Genomic DNA, 19,108 nt, shown 5'->3' with positions numbered 1-19,108 from the left:
AAAGTGGTGGATTCACCCTGGATGAGCTTGGCCTGGTCTCTGCTCCTGACGGCATGTCCTTGGGCCCTGTCTAGAGGAAGTAGGGAAGGAAACGTACCGCTGGTTGACCACAGCCTTCCACATGGGAGAGGCCCCGTGCAGGATGCCCCAGGCTCATGGACTCCCCAAGGACAAACCTGGGGGACCCCACCTGATCAGCCATGACTCAGCCAAGGGAACTAGGGCTGGAGTGACAGTAATTGTGCAGAGTCCTGTTTATTCATGAGGACAAGCATCATAGGACCTGGGCGGGAGGGCTCTCCCCCCAGCATCTCCCTGCTGGGGAGTGGGGCACGAGGAGAAGACCAGGGATCCAGGCCTGCAAAACCCAGGTGGCCATCAGCAGCCTCAAGGGCTCACTCTGAGCTAGCACAGGGGAGCCAAGGGGCCAGCCCTGGGAGCAGGATGGATGGCCGCTCAGGAGCGCCTCTGTTTTTCTCAGGATCTTTTGGTTGGGAACAGACAACCCCCAGAAAGCACAGGTGCCATCTCTTCATTCCTGAGCTTCATGACCACTCTCTGGGCACCCTGTGCCCCTCACGCTCGCAGCCCCATCCAGGGTGGGGTTTATCCTTCAAGCAATAACTGCTGTTGGCCCCAGGATGGGACACAGCGGATGCAGGGCCTCTTCAGGGCTCTGTAGCGCTGCCTGCTCCACAAGGCACGGAGCTGGGCTGGAGGCGTGGGTGGGTTGTGGTGGGGAAGAGAGGAAGGTCTCTGCCCGGCCTGGCATGGGGTAGCTGGGTGGGCTCACTTCGGGGCAGGTGGATTTGTCAGGTTGGAAATCGCTTTCTTCAACTACAACAGAGGAAACGGGGTTTGGGGAGAAAGCACGTGGAGGAGGCTGAGAGTGGGGCCCTGGCGTGGTGACTGCCCTAGTGGTGGGTTCTTGGGCCAGCGTCTGAGCTGCAGCCTCGTGGTTGTGCAGAGGGGTCCCTGCTGCCCAGAGCGGCAGGCCGGCTGTTAGGGGTAGCCAAGGCCCAGTGGCCACACTGGTTCAGGTATGGGGCTTATCAAAGTCTTTCGAGGCCCCCAAACCTTGAATGGAAGGATGTTGGTGCCCCCCACTCCACATCGCCCTGCCCTTGAGACCCTGGTACCTCCACCCAGGACACGAAGCCCACAGCTCTGCCCCGTGACGTCACGAAGAGGGACTGAAGGTTCAACAGCTCAAAGAGGTTGTGCGTCTGTAGGGGAGGTTGGTAGGAAATGTAGGTGGGCAGGGGACCCTATGCCAGGACCTGAGATGGGGGGCCGGCAGGCTGGGTAGGAGGGACCTGGCCTGCAATATCTAATGTGACCACCAGGGGTCGCCAGAGTCCATGCAAGGAGCAGGGCAAGGCTCTGGTGGAAAGGTGGCCTTTACCAGCAAGGTCCCCCGGAGACCCCTGGTCTGCTGTGCTCTTCCCCTCCCCAGGCTCTGTCCTGAGTGGATACTACATAGGGAGCATGTGCTGGACCTAAAATTAAAAGCCACCAGGCCCCACGTAACACTTGACCCCTCTCTCTACCCAGAGGCCTCTGCCCTGGCAGTGAGGGGCAGGCGGGTGGCACCTACAGAGGAGGAACAGAGAGCAGCCCAGCACAAGGGAGGGGCTGCCAACTGCTCCCTGTGTGCCCACCCCGCAGCCCGAGTCTGCCCGCATTCTCTAATGCTCCCCGGTACCTGGTGCAGGGAGGTCTCTGGGGACAGCTGCAGGGTCACTGGTTCCATGGGGCAGCCCCCAGCCAAGATGTCCTGGAGACACCGCTGGAGATGGAAGACACACAGTGGGGCCCTGGGCCAGCCTCCCCCCCAGGCTGCCACTCTCAGGCCACCTCTCGGGCAGGTCAGCTGGCCCCTCCCGTCACTACCCTCTGACCTCATCCTTCAGAGGACCTACCTGTTGTCCTGGAGCCCAGGATGGGGGGTCGGTCTGGAGGGCCTGCACCAGCGGGGCCCTCGGCACGATGCCCACCAGGATCTGAGACTCTAGCAAAAGCGGAGAGAGAGCCGAGTCACAGAGAAGGAGTTCTCCTTTACCAAGAATCTACAAGGTCAAGGACAGTGCTGCGCCCCGTGTCTCTGAGGGCGTGGGGCAGCCTAGGTCTGCTATAACCCTGATTGCTCATTTTACAAAAGAGGAAACTGAGGCTTCGAGGCGCAGAGGACCTCTTGTCCTGCCCAAGGTCACCCAGCTTCTGGCGTGGGGGTGCGGAAGCTCAGGTGGTTGGGAAGGCCGCTGGGGGCCAGGAGGGTAGCAGGACTGGGCTTCCTCCTCTGTTTCCCACAGGAGGCTCCACAGCCAGCTCAGCCAGGGTAGGAGTGAACCCAGGGGGCCGCCATGTTCTGTGATTCTACTGTGTGCTGGGTGCTCGGCAAGCCTCTCTCTAGCCCTGGGTTATCAGGGGAGTTTGCAGGCTGGAGGAGCGAGCTTGGCATTTTAACCTTGCGTCCAGTAAAATACAAACTCCAGGCTGGGTGTGCCACTGAGGCCTAGAGCACCCACCTCGCGCGAGTGGGGCCTGGGTTCCTTCGACCCAGCACCACAAGGAAAGAACTGGAACTAGAATTATAAGCACTCTCCCCGCCTGCAATCAGCAGAGCTGTTTTCTGGGTGGGCGGTGATTGCACCGCCTGGTCCCCTCTGCCTGGGACCTCCTTGCTTCCCGTGACTCAGCAGAAGAGATCTTTCAGGTCAACTCTTCGTTGAGGAGGAAAGCCTCTTGGCAGGGTCAGCCACGTGCAGCATCTTGAAATGGGATTCAGGCCTGTTCTGGAAGGTAGTGCCGAGGGTTTCCTTAGGGTTCGGAGGAGTGCCTGATATTTGGGTGATGACCTCTAGCAACCTTCTACCATAGTGATCCCCGTTTTCCAGACAAGGGCACTGACTTATGCAGCCACAGTTCTTGAGCTCATCAGTGGCCTCTTGAGGCGGCACACGGGGGGACCCATAAGGTTGTACAGGTTGCTTACTGCTCCAGATGCCAGCCCAAAGGACAAGTAGGGACTAAATCCAGCTATGTCATGTGCACCTTGTCTCACTACACAGAGGGGACGTGTGGCTGGTAGTAGCCCTGATGGAGCAGGGCCACCCCTCCCCAACTTATCTTTACTTAGATACTGGACTTTCAAACAGGAAAGATGTCTGGTTCACTCCTTCCCTGAGATTCCATTTCTGTGGAAGAGCCACCATTCATTTGTCTTTACAAACATGCTTTGTCACTGGGAGAGGGCACTCAGGTAGGGAATTCTGCAGGGAAGCCCGGAGGGAAGCTTCTGGAAGACCCTAACAGTGGCCCATCAGCCTTCCCCAACCCACAGGCCACCAGGCCAGGCTCCTTCAATGAGCCCCAAAGCAGCTCATGGGGTACCTTACAACACCCCTCTTTTATCCCTTAAACACGTGGTTTTATGTCCATTTTATTGATGAAGAAACTGAAGCTCAGAGAGGTGAAGGGACTTGCCCAATGTCACACAGCTGCTAAGCTGCAGAGCCTGGATCCGGTTGGGATCTACACCCTGGTTGCCTTTTCTGGTCCTGATCCTTGGAGGCCCTATGGGAAGGCAGAGGGAAGCCCCCACCCCAGCCCTTCCCTGGGCACCTGTGCTCTCTACCAGGGGGTACTCGGCCACGTCTGTGGAGGTCACGACCTTGACCACCTCCTCGAGCGGCGTGTCCTTGGCCAGCGTGGTGAGAGAGCAGGTCATGAAGTGCTCCACGATCACGGGGTGGGAGCTGCGGGCAGGGGGATGCTCCCTTTAGGTCCTGGAGTGGGGACATCAGATCCCAGGATGGGGCAGGGGCCCCTAGGGGTTGGCTCTGCTGGGTCAGGACCACGATCCTCCAGTGCGGGAGGAGACTGAGGGGCTGCTGCAATGAGTGCCTCCCGGGCCCTCCGGTGGACAGGAACCTGGGGCCATGTCACTGAGGCCCTGCGTCCCCAACAGCTCTGCTGGGCTGTTCCATCCGGCAGCCTTCCCGGAGAATCTCATTGGAGGGGAAGTTAGATGGGAGGAAAAAAGACTTTAAAATGTGGAAGCCCCTGGAGTAGCCACCCGGGCCTTGCAGCGGGCAGCTGAGGCCTGGGGCAACCTGGCAGTTTGCATCCGTGGGCGCCGAACCTCAACCCAGGGGCCCTGAGCCTCAGAGTCCCGCTTCCCTGGGGACAGGAGCTTCGGGGTCCTCCCTGGGGGAGCGAGGGCCTCGAAGCCCACTCCGTGTCCACCTCCAACAACGAGCCAGGACCCCAGAGAAAGAGCCAGGAGGACAGAGAGGATCTCAGATCTGGTGCTGGCCCTCAGGACCTGGCGCAAGACAGCACTTGAGCCCCAGCTTCAGGCAGCCAGTGCGGCCCCGGGGAGGCTGAGGCCAGGGGCCCCGAGTGCCAGCCCCTCCCACCCCTGTCCCACATGGCTGCCCAGGGGCTTCTTTGGGCCCCCCCACGTGAGCCGCCTGCTCACCCGATTTTGCGGCCCCGAATCCACGGCAGGAAGGGCAGCTTCTTGACAATGATGGTGCCGTCGTAGAAGGACGGCTGGCAGCTCTGGGCGATGGCGTTGGCCGCCAGCACCGCCATCAGCACGGGCAGCGCGTGCACGATCTGACCCGTCAGCTCGAAGGCCAGCAGTGCCGTGGAGATGGTGTGAGTCACCGCCCCCGAGAAGGCCGCGGCCCCTGCGGGGCAGAGCCGAGGTGGGTGGCTCAGGCGGGGGGCCAGCTTCAAGGGGGGAGGTGGGGAGGGCCACGACGGTGGCCAGGGTGGGAGGTGGCCAGGGTGGGAGGTGTCTGGGAGGCCCCTGGCAGCCACCACTGGGTGCACCCCGGAGCCTGGGCATGGCCAGAGGAGAGGGATGGGGGGATTGACACCGGGACAGGACAAGAACCAAGAGGGAGTCAGGAAGTGACAGGCCTCCGTGGGGGCGGGGGTCAGATTGAGGGTCTCAGTAACCACTCATGGGCCCTGCAGTGCCACCAGCAGATCCAGGGCCCCCAGGAGGTTTGTGCCCAGGCCAGGCCCTGACCACTCACCTGCCAGAGCATAGCCCCCGGGCATGATGGGGTTGACCACTCCTCCAGACACGATGCCCTCGGGGAAGGCCACGGAGAGCGCCTCCCCCAAGAGGCGGCCGATGGCAGCTCCTGCACACAGGCAGGGTGAAGGGGACAGCCCTCTGTCCCTGGGACCATCCTCAGTACCACCCCGGGAGGGAGGAGGTGAACCAGGAGCCATGGCCCTGCCCCAATACCCCTGGACCTCCCAGACCCTCGGGACCCCAGACTCACCATAAACAAATATGGGCAAGAAGTAGCCAGCGGGGATGGGGATGGTGGTGGCCAGGATCAGCATCCAGAACTGGGGGTGGACCCAGAGCCCGGAATTAGAGGCCTCAGAGCCAAGTACAGGGCAAGGGAGGGACAGGACAGAGGGAGTTCCTAGGGAGGGGCTGCCATCAGGGATGCAGGGGACGGTGCCGACAAAGGGCCCACTGTGTGCCTGGCGCCTGCCAGGTACTTTCCTTTCCTCCCTCTCAGACTTCCTTGGAGGCAGAAGCAATAGCAATCCCACTTAGAGACAAGAGACCGAGGGTCAGAGGGCCGAAGCTACTTGCCCCAGGCACCCAGTGAGCAGGCATCAGGTGGGGGACCCTGGGTGGAAGGGCTCCATGCCGCCTGAGGCAGCCCCAGCCTGCCCAGAGCTGGCCTTGGCTCTGGGCACACCTGGGGGCCCACCTTCATGACGAGGAAGAAGGCGAGGGTCCCGAAGATGGTGAAGCGCGGGTGGTACCATTCGAACCACAGGTTCTGGGGGTCGAGCTCCGTGGGCCAGGGAGGGGACGAGTTCCGGCCCATCAGTGCCCAGGAGCTGTTGTCGAACAGGGAGTCCAATAGCTCGCTCATGGACAGCTGCAGCAGGGTGGGGGTGGCAGTTTCGCATGTCCCCAGCCCCCTCACTGCCTGGCCCTGCCCCCCAGATCCTACTCTGCCACTTCCCAGTGGGGACCCTGGGGACAGCCCTGACCTCCCGGAGCTAGCTTCCTCACCTATAAAATGTCACACAAGCATCTCCCTTGGAGGGTGTTCTGGGGACTAAGTGCTAATGCTCACAGAAGGGGCATGAATAGGGTCCCCCACTCCCGCGCCCCTGCCCGCCGCCCCTTACCCTGGAAGCCAGGAAGCGGCCCACGCCAGGCGGGTAGGTGGTGGAGGCCAGGACCAGGGCGGCCAGGGCCGAGTACAGAGGCTTGCTGGGTTGAGAGGGTCGGCTCCAGTGGGGGCCTCCTCTCCCCAAGAAGGGGAAAGGGGGCTCACCCAGGCAGGGGCTGCTCCCCCCACCCCGGGGCTGACCCCAAGGCAAAACTAGGGTGGAGGGAGGCCGAGCTGGGGTGTGGGTCAGACACCCCAGGGGAAGAAGCAGGTGGGCTCAGCCCTCAGGACCTGGGCTGACAGGACAGGGCCGGGCCAGGGCAGGGCAGGCCAGGTGTCCTGGCAGAGGGCAGGGAAGACAGGTCTGGGAGGGAGGTGGCTCGGGGAGGGAGTTGGGAGGCAGTGGTGTAAGGACTCAAGGAGGGGGCTGGGGTTAGTGCAGGGGCTGGCTGTGGGGACTTGCACAGGGGTCAGTAAGAGAGTGGGGTCTCCCTAAGTGGCGAGTGGGCTAGGGAGGGGGTTGTTTGATGGTAGGATCGGAGCTCAGTTAGGGGCACAAGGCTGAAGTTGGGGACCCTCTGAGTGGTCCCCAGTCTCAGCCAGCAGCCCACCTGGTGGCCAGCAGTTTGGAGGTGAACCGGTTGGTCTTGACGAAGCCTAGGAAAGTCCGCTGGCAGAAGAGGTAGGCGCAGCTCAGGATGCCGCAGATGGCCCTGCGGGGGACAGGAGGCGAGTCCAGGGAGCCTGTCCACTTGGGCTGGAGGAGGCCCCCAGCTGGCTCTCAGGGACCAAGCCCCGGCTCACCCCAGTGCCACAAAAAAGAAGATCTCTGGCAGGTCAAAGGGCACGTCCACGCGGAAGCTGGTCTTGTAGAGGGAGGTGATGGTCTCTGGGGCAGGAGGGCAGCGGGGGGTCTCAGATGGCACAACAGGTGGGGGAGGAGGTGGAAGCAAGATCGGCCCTCCCTCAAGGCCACCCCAGGGCCCACCCCAGGGCCTTCCCCCTCCTCCTGCACCCCAACACCCTCCCACCCTCCTGGAAGGAGGCACAAAGAGGACGCGAGGGGGAGAGGGAAGTGGGAGGGGCAGACCAAGGATGGATGGAGGGGGGAGGGAGGGAGGAGCGGGACAGGCGCGGGCGGGCACCGCAGCCCCGGGCTCACCCTGCTCGCTGTTGAAGACGGCCAGCAGCCGGAACATGAAGGCCCCGCAGGTGGCGGCGAAGAAGCCCCTCCAGTAATCCCAGACGGAGAAGTGGGAGGACATGACCTCGATGCTGAACAGGACGCCTGGGGCCACGCTGAGCTCAGGACAGCTGCCCGCCCCCATCCACCCTGCGGGAGCCCCTGCCACCCGGTCCCTGACCCTTTCTGATCTGCTCTGCAGCCTGGACAGCCAGGGCCACTCATCTGCCTGGAGTGGGGGAGGTCAGGGCTAGAGTCCCGGGTAGAGAGGACCTCGCTGACCCGGGAGCACCAGCCAGCTGTGGGATGTCTACCCGTGTCCTCCTTTCTCCTCACCTGTCTCGCAGGGACTGCTTTGATCCCCATTTTACTGCTAAGGAAACCCAGCTCAGAGAGGTGAACTCACTGGCAGGGGTCACACAGCGGGAGCTGGGCTTCAAACCCACGTCTGTCTAAGGTAACCCTGAAGCCACTGAACACCTGCCAACCTCCTGGGGAGGTCGTGCCCACAGCAGGACGGCAGTGAGAACTAGAATTCAGCCCAACCCCTCCTCCTGACCCGGGGCAGGAGCCGGCGGATCAGTGTGGAGGCGCAAGCGGACCACAGGGGCGCGTGGGAACCCGAGTGCAGGGGCAGGGGCGGGAGGGAGGGTCTCACCGCTGAAGGGGGCTGCGAAGACGGTGGCCACGCCCACTGCCGCTGCCGCCACCAGCATTTCGTTTTGCTTGCTCTTGTTCTGGAGGGTGGAGTCCTGGGCTCGAGGCAGCCTCCTCCACACCGGCCCTCCCATTCCTCCAAGGGGCCTCCCGGGCTCTCACCTGGGGCTCCCCGATGGTCCTGGTGCGCACGCGTCCCAGGTAGGCGGCAATCATCACACTCAGGTGCACGAAGGGACCCTGCCAAGGCGAGGCGTGGGTGCAGGGCCTGGGGAGCCGGGGCCCACCCTCGCTGCTGGTGGAGCCTCCCCAGGGACAACAGGTTCCCCTCTCACATCTTCCTCCAAACCCCAGGGCCGTCCTGACAGGACTCTGCCCCATCTGGGGACCTGGCTTGTCTGTCCCCCAGAACTGAGCTCAAAGGCAGGACTGGCTGTGGTGGGGGAAGGGCAGAGGGGCGGGAAGCCGGGTGGGTGCCCCACACTGCCCGTACCACTTTGCCCAGGAAGATGGTGCTGCCGGTGGCCAGGGTGCAGGAGAGGCCCACCACCTTGGCCCCGAAGTTCTTGATGTCCAGGTAGTCCTCCAGGACCACCCCCGACAAGATGGTCTTCAGCTCTGGGATTCCAGAACCTTGGCGGGGAGGGCGGGGTGAGGGTCAGTATCGGAACTCTTAACCCTCTGCCCTGGGCACAGGGTTTTCGTGTCACCCTCAGGTCCCAGCCTCATACACCCACGCGGTTCGGATTCAGAGCCTCACTTTGCAGAGGAGGAGACTGAGGGTCAGAGATGTGGGTTGTTTTCTGCTCAGGTCTGGCAGACCTCAGTGGCAGGGTAGGGGGTCCCCGGGTGGAATGTCAGGCCACACTGGAGACGCCTGAGAGCCCCCACTCTCTGGAGGCTGCACTAGAGGCCTGGGGAAGCTGGCTGCCTCCACCAGCTGCTCCTTGGTCTGGCCTTGGCCAGCCTGTCAGGGGAGCCTGTTTCCCCCGCCCCCCGGAGCCCCATGGGACTTCAAAAGGCTTGGGCAGGTGAGGGCTGCAGTGCAGGACCCCCGAGAGACTGGCATGGTGCCCACGAACTCACCGCCAGAGAAGGGCGTGATGCTCTGGGAGAAGCCGGAGGAGAAGGAGAGGAGGGCCACTGGGTACACGGTCCAGGAGAGGTACCGGAGCAGGTGGCTGTCCCCGATCTCCCGGTACAGCCACTTGTGCGCTGGGGATGGCCAGGTATCAGGGGGCCACCCACAGCCTCTTGTGGGGGACACTTGCTCACCAGGAAACGGAGACTCACAGCCACCCAGTGAGTGGCCGACCCCCAAGAAGTGGCAGGAGTAGGACCTGGGTCCCCACGTCCAGTTTTGCTACTTCCTAGCTGAGTGACCTTGGGCAAGTGACTCAACCTCTCTGGGCCTTTGTTTTCCCATCTGCCAAAAGGACCAATGTAGATGCCTCCCTCTCAGGGTCACCAAAGACTACAGGAGACCTGTAGAGGCCTGAATGAGACCCAGTGGGAGGCCCCTCGGGTGACAGGTCCTCATTAAGGCAGTGGATTCTCCAATGAAAGTTCTTAGACCTCTCCTGCCCCATGCCTCCTCCTCCAGGGAGGCCTCAGGGTGGAGGCCAGCTGAGGGACAGGGAGAGAAAGCCATATGCCTGGAGTCCAGGGTAACTGAGCTGAGAGCAGGGAGAGGCTGGAGGAGGAACAGGAGGCCCCAGCGCTCAGCTGGGAAGGGGTCTGGGAGCAGCTGTCTCCCTCACTGTCCAGATGAAGTGACTGCCCAGAGAGGGCCAGGAGCTTTCCCAGGGCCACACAGCAAGTCAGCAGCAAAGCCAGGGTCAGCCCCAGGCCTCGTCCCCAGGGCCCTGCCCACCCTGCTGCGCTTGGCAGCCCACGTGGCATCCCTGGCGTGTGCCTGGAAGCCCGAGGTCCAGAGCCGGCGTGCCGGGGAGGGGCTACCTCGGACCACTCGCGCGATGGCGAAGTTCATGGCGTAGCTGATCAGGGCCATGAGCACCCCGAGGGTCATCAGGAAGTACCAGTCCTCGCCCACGCGGAACAGCTTCTGCTTCAGCCACTCCAGGCCTCCTGGGCGGAGCACTGGGGTCACCTCCTGGGGGCCAGCAGGGACGGCCCTCCCTGGAGGACTGCTGGGCGGGGGAGGACCCAGAGGACTGGGGGCAGGTAGAGCCAGTCCTGTTGTCCCCCCAGAGAGCCTTTGACCTGCCCACCCTCCGCCCCGATCCTGGGAGTCCTGTGGAAAGCGGTCAGGGGGTGGCCCGGAGCGGGTGGTAGTGACAGCCCTCGCCAGCGTCTCGGCAGGGTCTGGGGTGCACGGAGCACGCGGTCAGCAAGACCTGCGTCGTCCCAGGGCCTGGGGCCATCGAGCCTTGGGCCCCAGACAGCGCCCCTCCATGGTGGCCAAAGGCAGAGGGCAGACCCCGGCACGGCTGGCCCACAGACAGAGGGGCAGGCAGGCCCCTGCGCTCCCTGCCACCCAAGAGAGCCCGGGCAGCGCGGCCAGGGCTGAGGGGGGCTGCAGGTGACGTCCCGAGGGGTCACTGGTGGGGAGTGGAAGGACCTCACCTCGGATGCCGCGGCGAATGCGGGGACACGGGCCCCACAGCTCCTGCAGAGTCACGGGGCTCCCCGAGGAGCCCTCACGCAGCCCTACCAGCTCCTCCATGGGGCCCTGAAGAGCAGACAGACAGACAGACCCTGGGTGAGCGGCCTCAGCCTCACCTGCCTCCAGCCTTGCCAGGTCTCAGTCTCCTGAGTGGAAAGGCAGGTCCTGGGTGCCTGTGTAGCTGGTGCATGTGAATGTGCACTCGGGCACTTCTCAGGAGGGGACGCAGGTCCTGGTCACAGAGGCTCTGTCCCCAAGGGGTGAGGGCGTGTCTGATGGGCAGGGTGGGGGTTCCTAGGCATCCCCATGTCCAGCCCAGACCCCTGGCCGCAGCCTCCTCTCTCCCTGGCCCTGCACTGCTCTCCTGGGACCGACCCTAGGCTGCTCCTACCACCCAGGGATGTCACTGTCTCACTGCAGGGTCCCCCTGGTGACTCTGATTCCCCACGCCCATCCCTGGGCAGCTGTGACCCTCCACTCAGGCCGCAGGAGGCGGGAAAATCCCAGGCCCAGAGGGAGACCCCTTGAGCATCCAAGTGAGGCGCTGGCTCCTGCCCCAACCTCTTCCTGCCTTGCCTGCCCCGGCCCCAGCAGGTCCCAACCATGTCCCTGCGCTGCTCCGGCAGCTCCTCACCCGTCAGTCCTTCCTGCCCTGCTGTCCTGCTGTGGCCCCGACCGGCCTCTTCTAACAGCCTCTCTGCGTCCAGGTCTAGTGCACCTGGACAGGTGTGCACTCCACCAACCAACACGCTCCCCGCCCCCGCCCGGCCCAGGTTCACTGTGGCATTGAGAACGTCCTTGACAAACCAACCAGAACTGCCTGAGTCCACCGAGCCCGCAGAGCAGGGCTGCCCACGGCGGGGAGGGAGCGGAGTGTCCCCTCCACACCAGAGCTGGCAGAGAGTGGCAGCTGACTTCACAGCAGCACCCGTGGGGCTCCTGGGGGCCGGGCCGGGAGGGGGACACCAGTGCAGGACAGGGAGAGGTCCCCTGCTGAGGCTGAGGTTTAGGCTTGGGGCTCTGGGTTCTCAGGGCCGACATGGGAGCGGGAGAGTGGGGTGTGGAGCAGGGGAACACACTGGCGGCCGGTGGGGAGCATGGCTGTGCCCTGCCGAGTGGTGGCAGGGCTCAGTCCTCCGAAGAATGTGCTCACGGAAACCCAGCGAGGTGGCCGTGTCAGCCTGTTTTTTTGGTTTTTTGTTTTGTTTTGGTACCAGGGATTGAACCCACTGAGCGACATCCCTAGCCCTTTTGATTTTTTATTTTGAGACAGGGTGTCACTAAGTTGCTTAGGGCCTCCCTAAATTGCTGAGGCTGACCTCCAACTTGATCCTCCTGCCTCAGCCTCCCGAGCTGCTGGGATTACCTGCGGGCATCACGGTGCCTGGCAGTGTCATCCTGTTTTAAAGAAATGGCAATCCAGAGAGGTACGCTTTCTTGCCAGAGATCAGAGAGGCAGGCCGGGTGTGTGGCACACCTACAATCCCAGCTACTTGGGAGGCTGAGGCAGGAGGACGGCGTGAGCCCAGGAGTTCAAGCCCAGCCTGGGCAACGTTGCAAGTCCCCAAGACCCCATCTCAAGACACCACCACCGTCACAACCAGATGTGGTTCTGCCTGGATGGCCCCGTCTTGTTCAGGGGCAGGAGGAGCCCAAGGACAGTGGCCTGGGGTGACCCTCAGAGCCTGCTGAGGAACTTGAACTTGATCTTTGTGTCTGGATCTTCAAGTCCTAGAAAGCTGCCTGTCGAACCCACAGCATCCCGGGGCACCGGCTCTGGCCTGGGGCCTCTAGGTAAGTGCCTCACCTCAGCAGAAGCTAGGAACACAGGCATCAGGGGGAGGGTAAGGGAGCAAGCAAGCTTTGTGTGCCAGCCACTGGCTCTACATCTGCAATTCAGCTCATCCTCCCCACACTCTTGGGAGTCAGGGGTATCATCACCACTTTGCGGATGATACATGGAGGACCAGAGAGGTGCAGTCACTCAGCCGAGATCACACAGCAGGGGCTGCACTCAGACCTAGACTGTGCAGCTCTTCCCCTACTGGGAGTTCCTCCAGCCATGATCTGGGCACAAAGCTGAGGGTTTCTATTGCCACTTTTAGAAGATTTGGGCAAGGGATATGGGACCATTGCTGACCACCCCAAAGCCAACACCTGAAAATCGCAACGGTCCTTCATTGATTTGCTCAGTTCTGGGACCCTGGGCTGCCTCTGCCCTGGACCCCAGGCCAAGTCCATTCCAGTAGGAGCTGGAGTGTTGCTGGTGACGTCAGGGGGTGAGGGCTTGTGCTCTGCGTGGACTGGGCATGCCCTCACCTCAGCCTCTCTGACTGTCCAGGATTGGATAGGGACTTCCCTGTTGACACCTCAAACCCCAGTCTCTGGTCTCGGACAGCTGCCACCACAGTCCCAAGGCCAAACCACGCCCACATCCTTGATCCCTGGTCCTTCGAGCACCAGGAAACTGGGAAGAGGGCAGCAAGAAGACACAGTCCCTGGGGCAAGTCCCTCCCAAAGCCACTGTCCCCAAGCCAGCCTCCAGTTTCTCCAAGTGCCTGGCAGACGTACAGATGGCTCAGTAGGTTCCCAGCAGGTTTGAAGCCAGTTCTGCCAGCCAACCCTTTCCCCACTTAGAGCCTCGTTTTCCTCTTCTGCCCAAGGAGGATGGCCTAGGACCGTGTGTGCCTGTGCCTGTGAGGGCCAGTGCCTCCCATGTCCAAGTGCCCCAGCCTAGAGCAGGGCCCCCTGGCACATGGGGGAGGTGTTCCGCCCCAGGTTCCAGAACCCTGGCCTCGGGGCTGGCTGAGAACAGGTCTGGGTTCCTCCCAAACCCCAAATCAGAATCTTGGGGAGTGACTTTCGCCCCAGGACCGAGGATTGGACCCAGGAGCACTTTACCACGGAGTCGCGTCCTCAGCCCTCCTACTTTCATTGGGACACAGGGAATGGGCTAAGTTGCCCAGTCTGGCCTTGAACTTGCGGCCCTCCTGCCTCGGCCTCCTGAGTGGCTGGAATCACAGGCCTGGGCCCAGCTGGCTTTGGGGAGCTGTGTTGGTGAGACGCCTCCAGGTGGGTGGGGCCACCTCTGGACTCGGGGGACTGGATCCTCCTGGAAGCTCCTCCCATCCCTGTGATCCCCAGGAAGAGCTCTAGAGTTAAGGAATGGCCTTGGTGACCTTTTGAGGTCCCTCCTGGCCACGGAACCATTCAGTATTTATGTGCATGACGCCTGGGCATGGGGGAAGGGAGGAGGGCCGGTGGGCGGGGTGGGTAAAGGGATCCGACATCCAGGGGCCATGACTCAGGCCCTGGGCACCATGACTGAGTATCTGCATTTAGCCCTGGCTCCTGTCACCCCGGCGGGTGGCGGGCCCCTGGGCCCCCCATCCTGCCCCCACCTCACTCAGTGCTGGTCACTTCCCTGGGCGCTGCCAGAACCCCCTCGGTCAGTTATGTGACCGGCCTACACAGGCAGGCATCTCCACGGGGACAACAAACTTCTCTAGCTGCAGCGCCACCCTGGCCCCTGTGCCCTGCCTGCCCCTGCGTCACACACCAGTAGCCCCAGTGATGGCAGGAGTTCCCGAAGGGGAAGCTCAGGGCTGGGCTTCATGGGAGCCGAGAGGAGAGGCCATCCCTCTGCAGGGACCCCCTGTCCACAGGGAGACCAGCGAACCCTGCCCGGGAGATGCCCTGGCAGATGGGGGGGGATGCTGCCCAGAAGTCTTAGATCAAGGAAGGCCATGGCACAGGGACAGGGACAGGTGTCATGGGCGCCTGGACGGGGCTCTGGGTGGACTGGAGAGCTCAGAGGCCTCCATGGGGGAGGGAGGGGTTAGAGAGGAGAGTGGAGGTCCCTGACCGCTCCTGGACAGCGCAGGCCACCCTGAAGGGCCTTCCCCTGGCTTCCACCTCCTGGCCCAGCCCCTCAGCGTCGCTCTCTGAGCAGGGGGTGGACAGACGGGCCTTCTCAGGGCTGCGGCTCCAGCCTGTTGCCATAAGCGCATGTTCAGGGTCTGGATCTGACACCTCCGGGTTCCCGACCCTTGCTCTGAGGTTCCATTTCTCAGTCTTTAAAAGGGGCACATTTCTCCTCCCACAGTGGGGCTCTGGGCCCAGAAGGCAGGGCTGGAACACTGTCCAGAATTCGACTCAGATCCTCCCACTGCAGCCCGGGGTCTCCTGAGCTGGAGGTCAGGCTCGCAGTTGCTGGGAACTTGACCTCCGGGATCTTTAGGGACAATTACCAAATTATCTGCCCCACCCCCCACCCCCTTGTGGGCCCAACCCCCAGCTCTGCCTGGGGCTGCCGGCTTTCTCCTCTCTGGGCCCCTAAACGTTCCAAGAAGGGGATGAGAGAAGGGGGTGAGGGACACGGAATCCAGGCCCCCTGGGAGTGGCAGGGTCACAGCCCACACTCTACCGGCCCCCAGGGCTGTCTCAGCCTGAGCCGGGCTGTAAACAGAGCCGTGTGCATCCGAGGACCTCAAGGGGTTTGATGGGGGAAGCACAGTCCCTAGAGAGTCCCCAAGCTGCTGGGGGAATCACCAAACCCACACGGTCCGGGGGCAGCACAGGACTCCGTGCCCGGGGCCCAGGGCCCACCCCTGCCCTGTGGGCGCGGAGGCCCTGGCTGGAGCCAGGCCTGGAATGCCAGGGTGAGCTCAGCCCTCGGCCCGCGTGCGGCCGGCTGTCAGCAGCGCCGATTCTCTGGAGAAGACTTCCAGCCCCCTCTGGGCCGTGGAGAGGCCTAAATTTAGCTGGTAGACAAGGGGGCTGGCCCCGCGCCCAGCGACCGTCGGGCCTTATAAAGCGCTGGCAGTCCGGGCCAGGCACGCTCCCCTGGAGGCCTGCGCCACATCCTTCTCCTGTCTTCCCCTGGCCGCCTGGACAGGGCCGGTGTCACCCGTGGATGAGCCACCGAACCTCCTCCTCCTTCAGAGCGGAGAGAAGCTTCCACTCCTCCTCCTCCTCCTCCTCCTCCTCCTCTTCCTCCTCCTCCTCCTCGGCCTCCCGGGCCCTCCCAGCCCAGGACCCCCCCATGGAGAAGGCCTTGAGCCTGTTTTCTGAGGATTTCGGCAGCTTCATGCGACCCCACTCGGAGCCCCTGGCTTTCCCAGGCAAGTGCTGGGGGCTCTGGGGGGGGAGGTGCTCAGGTTGGGGACTCCCACTGTGGCTGCCACCTGCCAGGACAGAGGTGGTCCTGAAAACAGGTGGGCCTCCAAGGAGCCGTGGTGGCCCTGGGGGAGATATGGCTTCGGTGACCATGCACCTGTGACCAGGCTCTGGCTGGGACCCTGGAGGGCTGGAGGGTGCAGAGATGTGGCAGGCAGCCCGAGCCTCCTGGACTGGGTGGGGCTGCCGCAGACTGTGTCACTCAAGTGCACACGCACACACTGTCTGGAGGGGGGCCCGCCCGCCACAGAAGCTGGGCTAGGACGTCGAGGAGGGGCCCCCAAGCACCATGGAGGGGGGGTCACCTGGGACAGCCACCTGCCTCCCAAGAGAAGGACAGAGAGCAGGTTCTGGACACGACCCCGGCCCATGCCCAGCTCACAGCTGCCCTCCCCACAGCCCGCCCCGGGGGGGCCGGCAACATCAAGACCCTGGGGGACGCCTATGAGTTTGCAGTGGATGTGAGGGACTTCTCCCCCGAAGACATCATCGTCACCACCTCCAACAACCACATCGAGGTGCGGGCTGAGAAGGTGAGCCTGGCCTCCCCCTGCACCTCCCCTCTGCACCCCCTGCCTAGTCCGGCCCTCCGTGTCCCCTACTCCCACCTCCCGTCCTCAGACCTCAGACCCTTGCCAGTGTCCCCTGCCCACCCAACTCGCCCAGGGCACTCTGGAGATCTTGTCCCTGCAGCTCCTGGGTCAGGGGTCCTCCCACCCTCGGAAAGCTGCCGGATTCCGCCTTCAGGAGCCGGGGCAGCTGAGTGGCCTAGGGGTGGGCGGGGGGGGGGATGTAGACTGAGGGGACGCCAGGGGGAGTCACAAGGATGTGACAGGAGATAGATGGAATGGTGGCATGAGGACTGCAGTTCTGGCAACAGAGGGCGGGGTGTCCCCACGGCCACACTCCATCCCTCCTCCACCCAGAGCCAGAGGCCCAGGCCTCACCTTGGGGCCACCAGCTGGGCCCGAGACCGGGCAGAGGCCACACACTCCAGACCACACATTCCTCCACCCACAGGCTCAGGGTCACTGGGTCACTAGGGTCCCTGAGTCTGAGCTCCCAGGAGACACTGGGGCCTTCACCCCAGAGAGGGGCGGGGCCGAGCCTGCAAGGAAGCAGCCCCAGGCCACGGGGGCCAGTTGCCTGTCAGGGATCTGCACAGGATTCACCGTCCCCAGCGGCCTCCTCCCTTGTACACAGGGAGCTGGTCCCGAGAACCCCGGCCACCGGAGCTGAGGACCAGGGCCAGGGGCAGCACGTGCCAGCCCTGTCATCCTGACGGTGACTCAGCCGGCCAGACTCCTCTGGACACTATGTGCTGGCTGAGCTGTGGGGGAGGGCGGTGGCCTGGTCCTGGTGGGCGGACCCAGGGTGTCTGGGTATCCAAGAGGGCACTGCTAAGGAGCCCCAGAATCCTAGTGTCTGTCACGGAGCCTCACCCTCGCTGCGGTCACCCAGGCACCAAGCCCCTCTTCCCGCGTTGGGACCACTGGAGTCCTCCCATGCACCCCTGCACCTGTCCCTGCAGACCCGTGGCCGTGGCCGCTCTGGCCGCCCTGGCTGCCCCGCCACACGTGATAGCAGACCCCTCAGCACTCGGAGCCCGGCTGGGATCCGAGTGGGGAGGAGGGCTTGTGGCTTGAGATGAAAGGACAGGGCTGAGGGGCAGCCTTCCCTGACCTGTCACCCTCCCCAGCTGGCAGCAGATGGCACGGTCATGAACACCTTTGCTCACAAGTGCCAGCTGCCGGAGGACGTGGACCCGACCTCGGTGACCTCAGCCCTGCGGGAGGATGGCAGCCTCACCATCCGGGCGCGGCGTCACCCGCACACAGAGCACGTCCAGCAGACCTTCCGGACGGAGATCAAAATCTGAAGGCCTCCCCCACCCGCCCTCCCAGCCCACCTCCCCTGGCCTGCCAGACAAGTCTCCCGGTCCCTCCACGATGGCCCGCAGGACATCACAGCCCCCCGAAGCCCCAGGCCCCAGGCGGGCCATCCCTTCCAACCAAGGCCCTCCCCTCTGCCCAGGCAGGCCAGGGACCTCCTTGGCCCACCCATGGACCCCAGATTAATTAATTAATTCAGAATACAGGGGTTGGGAGGGGCAGGGAGGTCCCAAAGAACCTATTTTGGGAAAACAGGATGGGGACAGGCAGGGCTTTTGGGCGAATCATCTGCAGGACACACAGGCAGACAAATCCTTTGATCTGTGGAGTCTCTGCAAGGCAGGGGCAGGGTCTAGGGATGGGAACTGCCCTGGCCAAGCGGGCAGAACAGGGAAGGCCAGACAGAGGTGGTCACCTGGATGGAACTGCAGGAGGGCCCACGGAGGCCAGGAGTCGGCCATCCTGGAAACCTCCCTCTGCCGCCCTCCAAGCCCCAAACCAGATGGCAGGCTGCCCGCTGCCCTGTGCCCCAGCCAGCCAGCTGTGCGAGGGCTGGGCACTGTGTGTCTGTGCACAGATGGGTTTTTCCAATACAGCTGGCTGGTGGTAAACAGTGTGAAACTCCTGCTGCCCCTACCTGCTGCTGCCTCCAGGTGAGGCTGGGCCCAAATGAGGCTGTTCCTACAGCAGACAGGACCCCAGGGTGGGAGTGAGAGCGGGGATGGCCAGTCGGACCCAGCCTCTTGCAGCCCTCCCTCTCCTTAATCTAGGAATCTAGAGGTTGGTGTGTATATAGCACACATGCACACACACACACACACACACACACACACACACACATCTCATCACTGTCCTTCAAATACTTGGTGGGGGCATTAACCTTGGTGGGGGCTGGATTCAGAGCGAATAAAATCAGCTGAAGCCTGGGAACTGCGGCAGAAACTGGTAATCCCAGCAACTCAGGAGACTGAGGCCGAAAAATTGAAAGTTCGAGGCCAGCCTGGGCAATTTAGCAAGACTCTGTCTCAGAATGAAAATAAAAAAGGGCCGGAATGTGGTTCAGTGGTGGAGCTCTCCTGGGATCAATCCCCAGTACCCACAAAAAAAGAAAAAAAAAAAAATCAGACTTAGTGTTTCCATTTTCATCAGTGGGAAAGCCCTGTCTCTGAGCTGTTGGATGTCGGGTTTTGTGGCTGAAGGTTGGATCTGAACCCAGGACATCTCAGCTGCTGGCTGCCCCCACCTCGGTCTCCTTCCATCCAGTTGGGGAAGGAATCACAGGAAGATCTTCGTTCCAGGTCCCTCCTGGTCCCTGAGCCAGGGTAGGGACCCCATCAACTTTGACCCTGGTGAACCTCAGCCACCCCCAAGACCCTGACTCAGTCTCCCACATACAGAAAGGTGA

At 62.9% G+C, this 19,108-nt stretch overlaps 2 protein-coding genes across 2 annotated transcripts; one reads left to right on the top strand and one right to left on the bottom strand.

Moving 5' to 3' along the window:
- Nucleotides 1-789: 789 nt before the first annotated feature.
- Nucleotides 790-17,503, bottom strand: LOC113191147 (chloride channel protein ClC-Ka). The gene is made up of 20 exons (XM_026400794.1): nucleotides 16,759-17,503; nucleotides 10,594-10,699; nucleotides 9,967-10,095; nucleotides 9,094-9,222; nucleotides 8,501-8,640; nucleotides 8,170-8,247; nucleotides 8,009-8,087; nucleotides 7,330-7,455; nucleotides 6,972-7,056; nucleotides 6,779-6,880; nucleotides 6,184-6,268; nucleotides 5,754-5,927; nucleotides 5,307-5,376; nucleotides 5,052-5,162; nucleotides 4,484-4,697; nucleotides 3,625-3,758; nucleotides 1,923-2,011; nucleotides 1,706-1,789; nucleotides 1,140-1,226; nucleotides 790-837 (listed from the first exon to the last, which is right to left on the bottom strand). Exons 2-20 carry the CDS (start codon nucleotides 10,691-10,693, stop codon nucleotides 790-792), a joined length of 2,064 nt encoding a protein of 687 aa, XP_026256579.1. The 5' UTR covers nucleotides 10,694-10,699; nucleotides 16,759-17,503.
- Hspb7 (heat shock protein family B (small) member 7) lies at nucleotides 15,460-18,760 on the top strand. The gene is made up of 3 exons (XM_026400795.2): nucleotides 15,460-15,756; nucleotides 16,211-16,344; nucleotides 17,511-18,760. Exons 1-3 carry the CDS (start codon nucleotides 15,549-15,551, stop codon nucleotides 17,688-17,690), a joined length of 522 nt encoding a protein of 173 aa, XP_026256580.1. The 5' UTR covers nucleotides 15,460-15,548; the 3' UTR covers nucleotides 17,691-18,760.
- Nucleotides 18,761-19,108: the final 348 nt, after the last annotated feature.

The sequence above is a fragment of the Urocitellus parryii genome, chromosome 11, assembly GCF_045843805.1.
Source record: "Urocitellus parryii isolate mUroPar1 chromosome 11, mUroPar1.hap1, whole genome shotgun sequence".
Lineage (NCBI taxonomy): Eukaryota > Metazoa > Chordata > Mammalia > Rodentia > Sciuridae > Urocitellus > Urocitellus parryii.
Note: the sequence above shows the minus strand (reverse complement) of the source record. Positions and strands in the feature narration are given on the sequence as shown.